This window comes from Zootermopsis nevadensis, unplaced genomic scaffold, assembly GCF_977971745.1.
Source record: "Zootermopsis nevadensis isolate Lab colony 2312 unplaced genomic scaffold, Znev_1.0 Znev_ptg000021l, whole genome shotgun sequence".
In the NCBI taxonomy this organism is placed as follows: Eukaryota; Metazoa; Arthropoda; class Insecta; order Blattodea; family Termopsidae; genus Zootermopsis; species Zootermopsis nevadensis.
Genome location: NW_028259153.1, coordinates 15,209,165 through 15,221,410, shown reverse-complemented (window position 1 = coordinate 15,221,410; position 12,246 = coordinate 15,209,165). Strand labels below are relative to the sequence as shown.

Genomic DNA, 12,246 nt, shown 5'->3' with positions numbered 1-12,246 from the left:
ACTGTTTCCGTGGTACAAGTCCTTCTTGAGATTTACGTTCGGCTGGTAATATAATTTACCGCCATTTCAAGAATCGGAATGTACAGTGTCGGGTATAACTTGGTTTTCCTCACTGCACACAGTGAAGTCATTCTGTTTAGTGTTTGGAAGTTCTTGGATTCCAGCATCGGCTCATTTGTCGAATAGTCGTATCTGACTGAAAGCTTTAGTGGTTTTTCTCATTGTCAACTGGAAAATTCTGTGATGGTACTTTAAGACGGAGCACTGCCGCTTCGCCCCATATCTTTTCAAGTCGTCGTGTATTGTACCACGCACCTTTAAGCGTCCACACATTGCTCGGCTTTCGAAGAAGTACAAAAGAATTTCTATATGCAGGGTGGTTGGGAAGTAAGTAGGCATTGAGAAATGGTTATAACCTCTATATTTCCAATGCATAGCGATTATTTAATGCCTACTTACTTCCCACCCACTCTGTACATTTATCAAATGTCTGTTTGCCACTCCTTCTAAGGCACATACAGGTGGAGTTAACACTCAAAGTCGGTACATAGGTCTGTGCTTTGTGAAGGGTCACGAGTTAGAATCCAGAACATTGGAAAATCATGGGAAATAAAGGGGGAGTACCACTGTTCCCGAAACAGACATTTATCTTTAGTGAGTTCCAAAAATAGAGTTGTGTCGTTCCTGTCGAAAAATCACATGGATCGTTGTTACACCTATGTGGTCCCGGTAAATTTTTGGATTATATTCTTGAACTAATGTTACTCAATGTCATTTTTGCGTAACTTGTTCTTGCGCTAATGTCAGCCCAAAATATTATTGTAGGGCAACAATGCTTCCAACAATGGGTTCCACTGTTGTTAATATTGACTCTGTTCAGAAAAATGTGTTATATTTACGGATTTTCTCATTACGCGACGGCTTTTGAGGAACACGTCTGCTGCTGTGGTATACCTGTGTTCTGTGACCACCAAATTGTCGTCACAGTTAAGAAACTTTCACCGTAGCGAGAAACGGAGGAAAGTTCATGACCAAAGCATTTCAGAGGTACACACCTTCATTTGAGCAGTCAGTTACAGCCACGTACATAGTAGACTCTTTCGGATCTGTGTGAGAATTCAGTTAGTGGCACACAGAGGAACAAATCCGCTTATTAGATGCAAGCAGTCGAGTTATGACGGCCAAAATCCGGAAGTTTTTGGCTGTTTGTAGACCAATCAAACAATTGTTTTATAATAATTATTATTATTACAACAACAGCAACAATATCAACAATAATGGAAGGTTAATATTTGGTCTTGCATTGATCTAGACCCTTTTTATAACTTGTGTTGGGCAAAGCCGTGGTCTAGGCATCACGGAGTTTTCCTCTGGGGGCTTCCCCGGTTTCTCCGTGGCATCCCAACAATTACTCCACTCACACACAGAAGAAGGCAATGGCAAACCACTTCTGATCATCTCTGCCAAGAATGTATATATGTATGAGCAGGTCCCTGACAACCTGAAGAGGATGGAAGGATCCTGTTCATAATATATGGACCTGTCGTCAGACAGAACACTAATAATAATATTAATAATAATAAAAAAGTTCTCATGGCATAAATATAACATGAATTTACGTTGTGAGTAATAAGTGTCTCTTTGTATCTTGTGAAGTTTAACGTCAGTTGACTCTCGAGACAACATGAGCTAGTGATTAATCTGTCCAACAAGGCTATTATCGCACAGGTGCGTGGTATCGGAATTCCCTGCGCAAATATAATTAGTCTCTGTGCCGGTTACATTCTGTACGATAAATAATTAAGCTCGTGTCACATAATTGCTGGCTGCGATTCGTTGGAATCCTTGGCGAAGTGGAGAATGGGCAAACCTTACCCTCAAGAGGGCTTGGTCTTTCTTTATTTCCGTCTATTTTCGTTCGTTCTGTCCCTCACGCTTCTTTTCTTTTTCTCATTCATTCTGTCGCAGATTTTGTTTCTCGTGGTGGTGACACTGGGGAAAATCTCATGAAACCTTAGTCACGATTTCCTGTTTCCCAATTGAGATACCAACTCGGGACATCCCGATTACGAAGTGGGAGTGATAAACATTACATCGCTCTTTCAATATGCATTGAGGACAAGGCACTCTCTTGCGGATATTTTATAATTTGTATTGGCTTCTAGGCCCCAGGTACTTTTACTTGGTGATATTGCTGCATCACATTCAGTAATCACTCCACGAATCTCATTGGTTTTCTCACTGTCACTTTCACCCCCTCAATCACCCACGCCCTCGTGCGATTGAAACGCACTGAGGAATTTATGTAAACTATTGACTCATTCCGGAAAAAGTGCTATTGAGTCTTATTTGTTTGTACTGGCAGTTGTTAATAGCAGTCACTCATTTCCCTTCGTGATTCTGAAGTATTTCTGAAACTTTTATGATAAATCTTGAGAACTTTTTTTATTAACTTTATGTTACATTCTTGTTCTTATGTTTCAATTTACAACTTTGCCTTTCGGGGAAAAGCCGCGTCGAATGTTGAAAGTTATCAGACGTGTCGGCAAACAATGTAGTTGCCATTTTTAAGGTGAATGTGGTGTATACGTTTAGTAGGATGATTTATCTCGCAAACGTGCAGCCATTTGGATTTCAAATAACTTTTTCAAACATTTTTACAGTGATATTGTCTACTGTAACACGTCTTGCGACATGGTTACGAAATTCAGAATAACCTGCTCGTTTCTAAAAATTGTTTTTGCACTTTGTATGTAGAATGACTCATACAGGGAAACCCCCACTGCGTTACATGTTTTAACCCATTGCCAGATTCTGTGGGAATGAGTGCGTACTTTGGATGTCCGAAGTAAGACCTATTGGTTAGCCCTTCTCTCTTCCCCAGTTTTGATAGATGAATGTAACCTACCTATTACTACAAATCATGTCCATGTATGTTAGATTCATAACAGCCTTACGACATTTGTCTTATTATCCTTCATAAGTATCGCGTAATTTGTCTCATAATTGATACAAGTCCTTATAATTTCAAAATTCACAGAAATCTTAATTTTGATCCCTATATTTAGTATTATAATTCATAAGCACCGTATCATGTTTCATAATTTCTTCTTCTTCTATGGCTCTCCGGTCCGTATTCGGTCCATGGCCTCCTCAATTCTCCTCTTCCATTCGGTCCTCTGTTACGTCCGTCTCTCCGAGGCTTTGATTGAGGTTTTGAAACATCTTCCTTTTTACGGTACAAGGTTGTTACACCTCCTAAATTTTCTCTCATAGTGATACTATATATTAGCATCTGTCATAATTTTACTCGCCCTGAAATAATTTTTGTAATTCATTGAGCATATTCAGCTCCGTTTAATAAATTAATCAGTCGGTAATTTTATTTCCTTCGCCTGTGATACAATCAAGTAACAAGTTATTTATGTTCGTTCGTTCGTTCGTTCGTTCCATTCGTTACTTCTTTACGAATAGCACTGGCAAGACTAAATAGGTTATTGTTGATGCAGCAAGTCGTGAAACGAGAACGTGTGACGTAGCGGTCTTCAGGCATCGGCAACCGAACGATATGGGTGTCACTGGACCATAGGGCGCTGGTTACAAGAAGAAGAAGTGACGATAGAAAGTGGCTTGCTCCTTGGTAGGCCAAGTTGTTTACCGTAATGAAATAACAATTAGCATAACTTACTGTGACATGATTTGGACCTCAGTAGTACGAAGAGAGAGTGACTCCATACTTGACAAACACTTTAACTATTATTTCTTAGAAGATTCTCGTTCAGTGTAATTACAGAAAAGCTACATCCGGTTCCATGATCTGTAAGCTTATTTGCTTCTTTGTCTCTTTCTTTCTGTGTTCCTGTCTCCTTCCTTTCCGATATTCCTCTTCTTTTCTTTTAGTTGGGCCGTGTCGTCTTTGGCCGTATATCATTGTTTCGGAGGTACATATTGTCTCCATTTTCAGGGTGAAAATTAACACTTCTACAACGTTGATTCCGTTTAATTTTATTTTTTGTTTTTAAACATTCAGTTTTTTTTGTATCAGCTATCTTTAACATGTCTGGGATCGTGACGTATTTAATACTGAAGCCGGTCTGGACTATACAGTATGGATCGATTTTTGAATTTCCTTAAATAAATGGAAACCCGGAACAGAAAACAAAGAAAACGATTCCGTTGTTAATCTGACTTTGCACCCCTGGTGGGCAGAGGTTATGATCTGCCACTCCTCATTTTGCATACAAGCGTCCGAAATTGTTTGTATGATCTGATGTAGATATTAAGTTTTACCAACAGGGCCAGAAATTGAACGGAACACAATACTGTATAACCCTTTCTCTACTAAGCTCACGCAACAGGCCAGTGTGTCGTGATTAATGGCAGCCATTAGAAGTGTAACGAATTAAATTAATCTTTTCTTTCTTTATCGCACTCTTTCCATTTTCATCACTCTTCCTTTTCTTCTTCTATTGTAAGTCCAATAAATTAAATTCCTCTACTTTTCCTTTATCTCCTTCTTATTGTTACTTTCGTTTTTTATAAATAAAATTAATTAAATTCATTCTCATCTAATGTATCTTATGTTATTTTCATTTATGTTCTTGTGTCGATCCATCTTAAGTGGGGTCGTTGTCACACCACTGCATGGACGGTAGCAGCGTCTATATTGAACAAGAATTCGCTGACATCTGACAATGGGTGGTCCTCCAATGCGTGAATTGGGCGGAGGTAACAACTCCTCGCTGTAAAATAAGTAACACGGGGCCTTTGGTGGGTGGGTGGGGGGATTTCTTGACTAGGAGAACGTACCATTTATCAGCCTCTCAAGAAGAACTTTGCTCCTGGGAGTCTGATGATTTTTTGCGTATAATTATACGATTTTTTAATGAAATTTGGAACAGGCACACATTTTAATGATACTTGCCAAACATTTAGACACCACTATCACTTTGTTACTGAGGTCAATTCCATTGCTTTCGACCATGATATCCTCCAGTGGCGGTCTCGTATGAACACGGCAATGATCCTTCGGGTTCCACAAGATTTGTTGACTACCTGAGAGGCTTTTAGTGTCTCAAGAAGAACTGTACTCTACGGAGTTAGTTATATGTCTAGAATTTCGTATGAATGTAGGTTCGTGTCGCTAAACACGAAACTGATTCATCACTCTGAGAAGCTTGAGTTAGCGTTCTTCTGCCATCTGAACAACGCGTTGCATTGCAGCAATCTGTTATTACAAAACCCCCATGAATGTTGATGCTTCATTCATAGTAATTACACTCAAATACCTTGTGCCCAAAATAGTTACAGTCAGGATCACTATTTTGCGAATTTCTTTGCAAGAAGTGTACGCTTAAGGTCAGGTCATGTCCACTCGCCTGTCCGTCTATCGGCATTTGCTCCTTACTCGTGCAATGTAATCCTCAATTTCATTTCTAAGCCGTTCGAAAAATTGAGCCTGTGGATGGTCTGATTACCCTGATGACGGAGGCATTATGACCTCTGAAACGTTGGTAAACATCTACCAGACTACTCAGCGCAACAACCCAGAAGACAGAAATATCCAATCCTGCCTTTTACTATAGGAGTAGAGGATTGCAAGGCTGAAATCGGACTATAGGTTTAAGACGAAACCGCTGGATTGATTGTAGAGGCCTTACGGAGTTCTGGGCCAGTCTTGCATGAGTTCTGCTGCGTGTCTTACAAATAACGATTTATAAATCCTCAGAATGTTGAAGAACCTCGCCCGAATGGACCTCTTATGCAAAGAATAATGTAAATTTTATGGTTAACAGAAAAACAGCGATTCTTTCAATTATGAAGTGATTTATTCGTGACAATGTTCTCAAACTGCGTAGTTTGAATCTTATTCTGTCCTTTGCATTCAACTCGTGATTATAGTTAAGCGCTTCTGTTGGCAAGACCTTACATTGGATTCGGGTGAAAGCTAAATATACCGTGTCGAAGCACAGCAAAATAAAGATTTACTGTTTTGTCGCAAAAGGGGCATACCTGTAAAAATGCTGAAGTCTTCATCTGATCGTTTCAGAAGTACTGTGATTACATTCCGTGAATGTGGTTTTAGCTTTAAAGAAGTGTTGACTCTTTGTACCAGTACCATACGAAAATGTTAAAGAAACAGCGATCGTTTCCCTGAACATTAACAGAGATGCGGTGTGTTTTCTGGGAGCTGGGAACCTTATTACCGAACATAATTTACAGTGGCTTCTGGTTAAAATTGTCAGTGCTGAAGAAATTTTAAGATATCAAATTTTTGTTTTTACATAGATTATATAAATTGAGGTGTACCAACATCGTTTTTGCACCAAACACCTCGCAGAATCGGTGATTCTTGCTTACAGAGCATGATTCAGCATGCTCACAACCACGTGCTGTAGTTGAATTTCTAAAATCAATGCCAAGTGTATTTAAACTCGTTTGCTGTTTTAAATTCTACCCACGGTCTCACATAAGACATTTTGAGCCTTCTTTGTTATTATAAGAGCTTTCTAAAACACTCAGTAATGCTTAACGGTCGAGTGTCGTGAGTTTTTATGTCATGCCGCCAGTCGATGCCCTTGCAAGAGACAATTTATATCTCGTAAGGCGCGGGACGTTATTAGCACACGCGACATTTGACGACACTCATTTAATGACAGTTTACGCCAGGGTATGATGATGATGATTATGACGACGACGTAATATCAAGTCTTGGTGATCTGTTGGTCGAGATCTGATACTGGAACCTCTAGATTAGAAAGCAGTTTTGATATTTATCACGCGCGATGTCTGTCCCCCAAGTATAATTGTAAATTTGTGACATATATCGATTATATCTTCATTTATTTCACTGTGCTTAGCTTATTATTGATATCGTCTATAGCGGAATGTTAAGATGCTACTGTATTATGCAGTTTTAAAGGCGTAGAAGTAATCGATCATGGTCAGTTTTTATTTTAGTATATTCCCGGAGGAACACAGTTTCTGATCTGACAATCGAACGCTGAATGTCGGGAATGCGATGCAGACTGCTGACTACCAGAACAGCATCTGGCGGTATTTTGATGTGAATCTTGCAAGTAATTAGACGCTGTGTCATGGAGTCGTGACTTGGATTAATGGCTTCTTACTGCGTGTCTGTGGCGTTAATTTCGTTTCTTCTCAGGGACATGGGACGTGAGCCCTAGACAGAGCATCATTTATGTTATTTTTTACACTCGATATACATTCGAGCGAATCGTAAGATAAACCATAAAGATTTTAGCACTCGGACATTAAAAATACCAGGCATATATGGATTAATTTTATGAAATTTTATGTCAATGTTGGATATCCTAGGTTGTAACGCTGTACACAGATACCAACATTTGGAGGAACATACAAATACCAAAAACTGGAAGGCGAAGTGTAGATTCGTTTTGTTTAAAAGTTTCCAAGTCAGTCTACTCAGAGCCAAGCACCATGTTAGCAATTTGTTAAACGCGGGCTTAACAAGTTCTCTCAAGTCTGTGCTTATCCTTATTTGCATTATCTGTTCAGTGCTCCGCTCAGTTTAGGTTAGGTTTGATGACGTTACGTCACGTTGGGTCAGGTGAGGTTCGTCCTGTTAATATTTAACATAGGTCAAATAGATTTGTAAGTAAGAGCAAATTGAACATATCTTATGCTGAAGACGTCTTTATATTGCCTTCATTCTTTAACAGTGATTACTAGCCAACCGTCATTTGTCTGTTCTGTGGACGTATTATTCGTTTTTGGGATATTTATTTGACGATCCTGTTTTTGTTGGTACAGTGTATCTCCAGGGTAACATGTTAATCTTGCAAACTTTAAATTTTTTGAAGTGGCTAGAGACGTTTCCTTCACGTGTTCTGAATCACCAGGTAGATGCCGTCTCTTCTAAGCGAGATGCATCTTTCCTGGCATGGAAAACGTAAAGAACGTTTAACCTTTTCATTGCAGAGTTCTCGAACGATGTATAAATTGACACTCGTGAGGGAGAGGATGGTGAATAATCGCTGCTTATCGCCGTGGCACTTCTCCGTTCTAGCCAATCCAAATGTTGATGTCACGTAAAAGAGGAAGGCTGTAGTTCCCTTGTCGCTTGAAGATAAAACATTACTGAAGGGCGATCAGTTAAGGGGGAGAAATGAGTGTGCCAACTCGAGCAGACAGACAAAAGCAGCGACATCTCATTTCCCTGGGGAGAAGCAGGCAGAGAGGTTATTAGCTTGTTTTCAACAAATGAAAGAGTGGATAATGAGTTGACTCGAGTAAATTTAATATGCGAAATAGTTTTCATTGTTCTGAAGTTTCAGCTAACGATAGCGTCTTCTTTGTACTCCAATACCCGTCTTTATCGGGACTGTTTCATAACGATGATTTCAAGATTTAATTTTGTGTTATGTAATTCTATTATTACATCTATGGAATATCGAATTCAGTACAAAGAAGACCAAACAGAACTGTCGGAAATGAGACGACATTGAAATTGCCCCAGGTTTCAGACTCACTCAAATTGTACGTGTATTCCCATGTTTATTGAGCAGCAGAACGTGTTTCCAAATCGATTTATACATAATGCTTCCAGTTGAAATTATACACGCGGATATTAGCATGCTTCCTTTGAAAGAAAGTAGGCCGAAAGCAGTGCTGGGAGTTACAGCGTGAAGGGGCTTTGGTTCTCAAAATTTCCACGCCAACTGAAATGAACTTCATCGCAGGGGACGTCTAGTCATCTACTGTCCTCCGAATGTTGCTATGAATCATGTTCTCTGGAGTGTGTGTGTGTGTCTTGTTGCGCTGAATGTTTAATCTAGAGGCAAGTCGACGCTACTGGCCACTAGTGGACCTATTGTACTCAGTTTGTAATATATAGATGAGAGCTCCTCCTGTCTCATTTCTGTTCTGCTAGCAGACCTAACCTCAATAATTCAGGCCCCATGCGTCGTTGTACTTCGTATGCATTACACTGGCCAACAAAGCGAGCGAATATAATGTTGTTTAACTGCTCGAGTGTACCATAAAAGCAAGTGAGTTTTAAACGACTGTAGAATGGACGCCGTTAGGACTTTGAAGAAATTAGCGTACCTATTCCGTTGACTAACAAACTAACAAATCTTTCAACCAACCGCCGGACTAGCTACTTTGGTAAGTAACCCAACAAAAACTAACCGACTGTCGCTAATCAACAGAAATATTTCCACTGATTTCCTATATAATTAACTAATAATTCTATAGAGGAATCCAGGAAATAATTAAAATTCTAAGATGGTTGTATTCTGGGTTGTTGTGTCGTGTAGTATGGTAGAAGTTCGCCGACGTTTCAGAGGAGCTTGCTACCTCGATATTTAGGGTGTTAGGGCGATCGCCCTGATGATGGAAGCAGCAAGCACGTTTGAAACGTCTGTAAACGTCTACCAGACAACGTGGCGTAAGTACCCAGAAGACAGCCATATTTATAGCCGCCTGAAATCTCACAATTAAAAATTCTATTCATTCTCGCAGTGTAGCAAACCTAGCCGTCTTGTAACCAGCGTCCTGTGTCAGCCTGTCACATCTTTGAAGCGTTTGTGAAAGATAATTTTTACAAGCAAGACGTAAGACGCAAAGAACTTAGCTGATCCTCAACACACTAAATGCATTATACTAACAATTGTATAATGATTCTAGTTTACAAAATATTTTGTATTTTGTATTCGCCTGTCTGAAAGTCTTTTGTTCTTAAAAATCTGAAGAACACAAGGAGCATTCTGAGAGTGATTAATCGTCCAAGAAAAGCGGAATAGGTTTGTTTTACACAAATTCTGTGTTTATGGATTCATGTTGCTTTATTTAAGATGTTTAGCATATTTTATTCACATGTAAAGGGACACGGTCCTTTCTGGTAATGGTATAATTTATAATTTATAATTAAGAGGGACTTTTAACACAACGTAACCCGTCTGGTACACGATTGTATTCATGTATACTTCACTGTACACTCTGAAAGACTAAAGTATTCTACTGCACTTTAAAAATGTAAGCCACACCTATTTTCAAACCATCTTACCGAGTTAATTATGAAGCATTGAAACATTATTGCTATAAATACATATAAATACAGGAATATAAATGGGCCTATATAATGGGAAGAGAGAATCACACATTTGATTCTGCTGTATCTGACTGAAGTTTCCACCTCATATAACTTTGGTAGGATCGTGTGTTATCTTTATAAAGACTGTCTGAGTGACTGAATAACCAATTAAGCAAAATATTTAAACTAATAAATATTCCAAATTCTTGAGAGGATTTTTTTAAACGTTCTTTCTTTCAGGTTTTTCAAATTGAACAATCACGTTCGTGTTCTTCCAAGTGGCTTATCAAGGGGTAGATATAACGTAAAACACTGCACTCTAAAACTCATAGTTATTATTTATTCACCGGAAGGCGATAGCACAAGAGGGGTTGTTTTGCCTTGGCGTAGTGATGGGAGTAAAGGTCCGAAACGATGAAGTCAAAGTTCACAAATGCATGGTGTGCGTAGAGGTCAGGAACATTGTCTTGTATTTTATAGTTTGACTGTGACCCGACCCTGGCCTAGGGACCACGTATCAAGTACCATGAAATATATTCCCCTAAGGTAAAGCCTGCACGGTGATGCGTTATTTATCTGTACCCTCTCCCCCCCTGCTGTTTTCCTTGCTCGCTGGTCGCCATATTGCAGGACATAGTTGCTTCTTGTGAGTGCAGAAACATGTAAAGCTACGTTTTCTTATGCTGTCTCTCCAATAAATAGGATCTACCAGGAGATTCATCCTATATTCTGGCACTACCTGTCTGAAATTCTTTTTTATCTAAGCCGGTATTGATGTGCAAGGATCGTAAAGTAACGTCACATCTGTAGTAGGACGTAGTTGTTTATTATAGGTAACTTTGTAATCCCACTGAACATATAGTGTGGTGCTTCGGTTGGCTTATATGACGTCACTTTTTGCACTGCTTATTTTATGAAGCGTAGAATGATAGGGTAATTGCAAATTATGGATTGGAAAGTGCGTGAAAGGAACCAGTAGTGACCCCAGCTCACGAGGGACTGAGCAAAGCCACGAGAAACCTCGTTCATCTACGTATTTCTACGTCTTTCATTAGTCTCCCGGTCCAGTTGTCGAAATAAGAATTTTGTGACTCGCACTTGCACAGCCCAAGGCAACGAAGGATCTTGTTCGTCGTGTTTCACTGCCGGACGGACGTGTATTTTAGGTCCATGAGCACGCTTTTTGCAGCAGCTTTCATTTCTGACGGCAGCGGTAAATGAGGACTCGGATTAACACGCTCTTCTGGCTAAAATATCAGCTCGGTATCTGACGTTTAATAACACAAGAGCAAACTTTGATTTTTTTTTGTGTTAGTTTGAATATATATGATTTCTTAGTTCGTGAGTACTTGTGAAATAACCAGTTAATTCTCACCTTGCTATGGGCGAGATATTTTAAGACACAACTTAAATTTATCTTCTGACCTGTTACTGTTTGTTTTAATAAGCCTTCTTCTTGTTTCAATTCAACAATATTATCCTGTGATATGGACGCAGGCATTGCTTTCTGATATTTTAAAGTAGTCTGTTGGTTTCTTCCATTCTAATTCGTTATATACCAGAGGTAGTCATTAATAACACAATTTCTGCAACTTAATATTCTTTATTGTTAGTTTTTTCATTCTTATCTAAGGGAACAACCATACAACTTAAAAAAGTATCTGTTATTGACTTTCCAATTACTGCTGTTTCACTTCTATGAATACCGTCAATCTTTTGTGTTTCAGGTAAGCTTGTGTATCTCTTCGTTCACCAAGGTCCACTGTACTCGCCACATTGAGGTACGTGACAATACGAAATCGAAAATAAAGCTGTAACACTTATTCTTTTATATTATAGAAGGACGCTCTTTGAAATTACTGAGGCGAGCAAAAGTATTTTTTATTGAGTTAGATTTGTATTGCTATGTAAAACTGTTCATAACTGCTGAAATTCGTGTATTGCTCTCGTGTCTGTTTTGCTTCAGCGTGTGTTAGGGCAAGGATTGGCAGTTCAACGTTGCAGAGATGCCACCCCTCCCACTGTCTAGCTCTGAGGTGCATGGTGTACTGTTTCGTGAAGGTGCTTATCTGCACCACACATTCCGAGAAATATTATCTCCTTGCAGCACCAAGCCCTTGAAAAATTGGGGTATTTGTTCGAAAGTTCATAGTTGCACAGTCGATCAA

General features: G+C 39.3%; 1 protein-coding gene across 9 annotated transcripts in view; it reads left to right on the top strand.

Annotated features, from left to right (window-relative positions):
• LOC110830226 (nucleolysin TIAR) overlaps positions 1 to 12,246 on the top strand; it is a 907,764-nt gene that overhangs the window by 37,176 nt on the left and 858,342 nt on the right. For 6 of the 9 annotated variants that reach the window (XM_087352399.1, XM_087352398.1, XM_087352400.1 and 3 more), the window contains one exon: positions 11,806 to 11,859. The exons of the other annotated variants lie outside the window; for them this stretch is intronic. In XM_087352399.1, the coding sequence (XP_087208525.1) occupies positions 11,806 to 11,859 (54 nt within the window). The remainder of the gene's footprint in view (positions 1 to 11,805; positions 11,860 to 12,246) is intronic. 9 annotated transcript variants of the gene reach the window in all.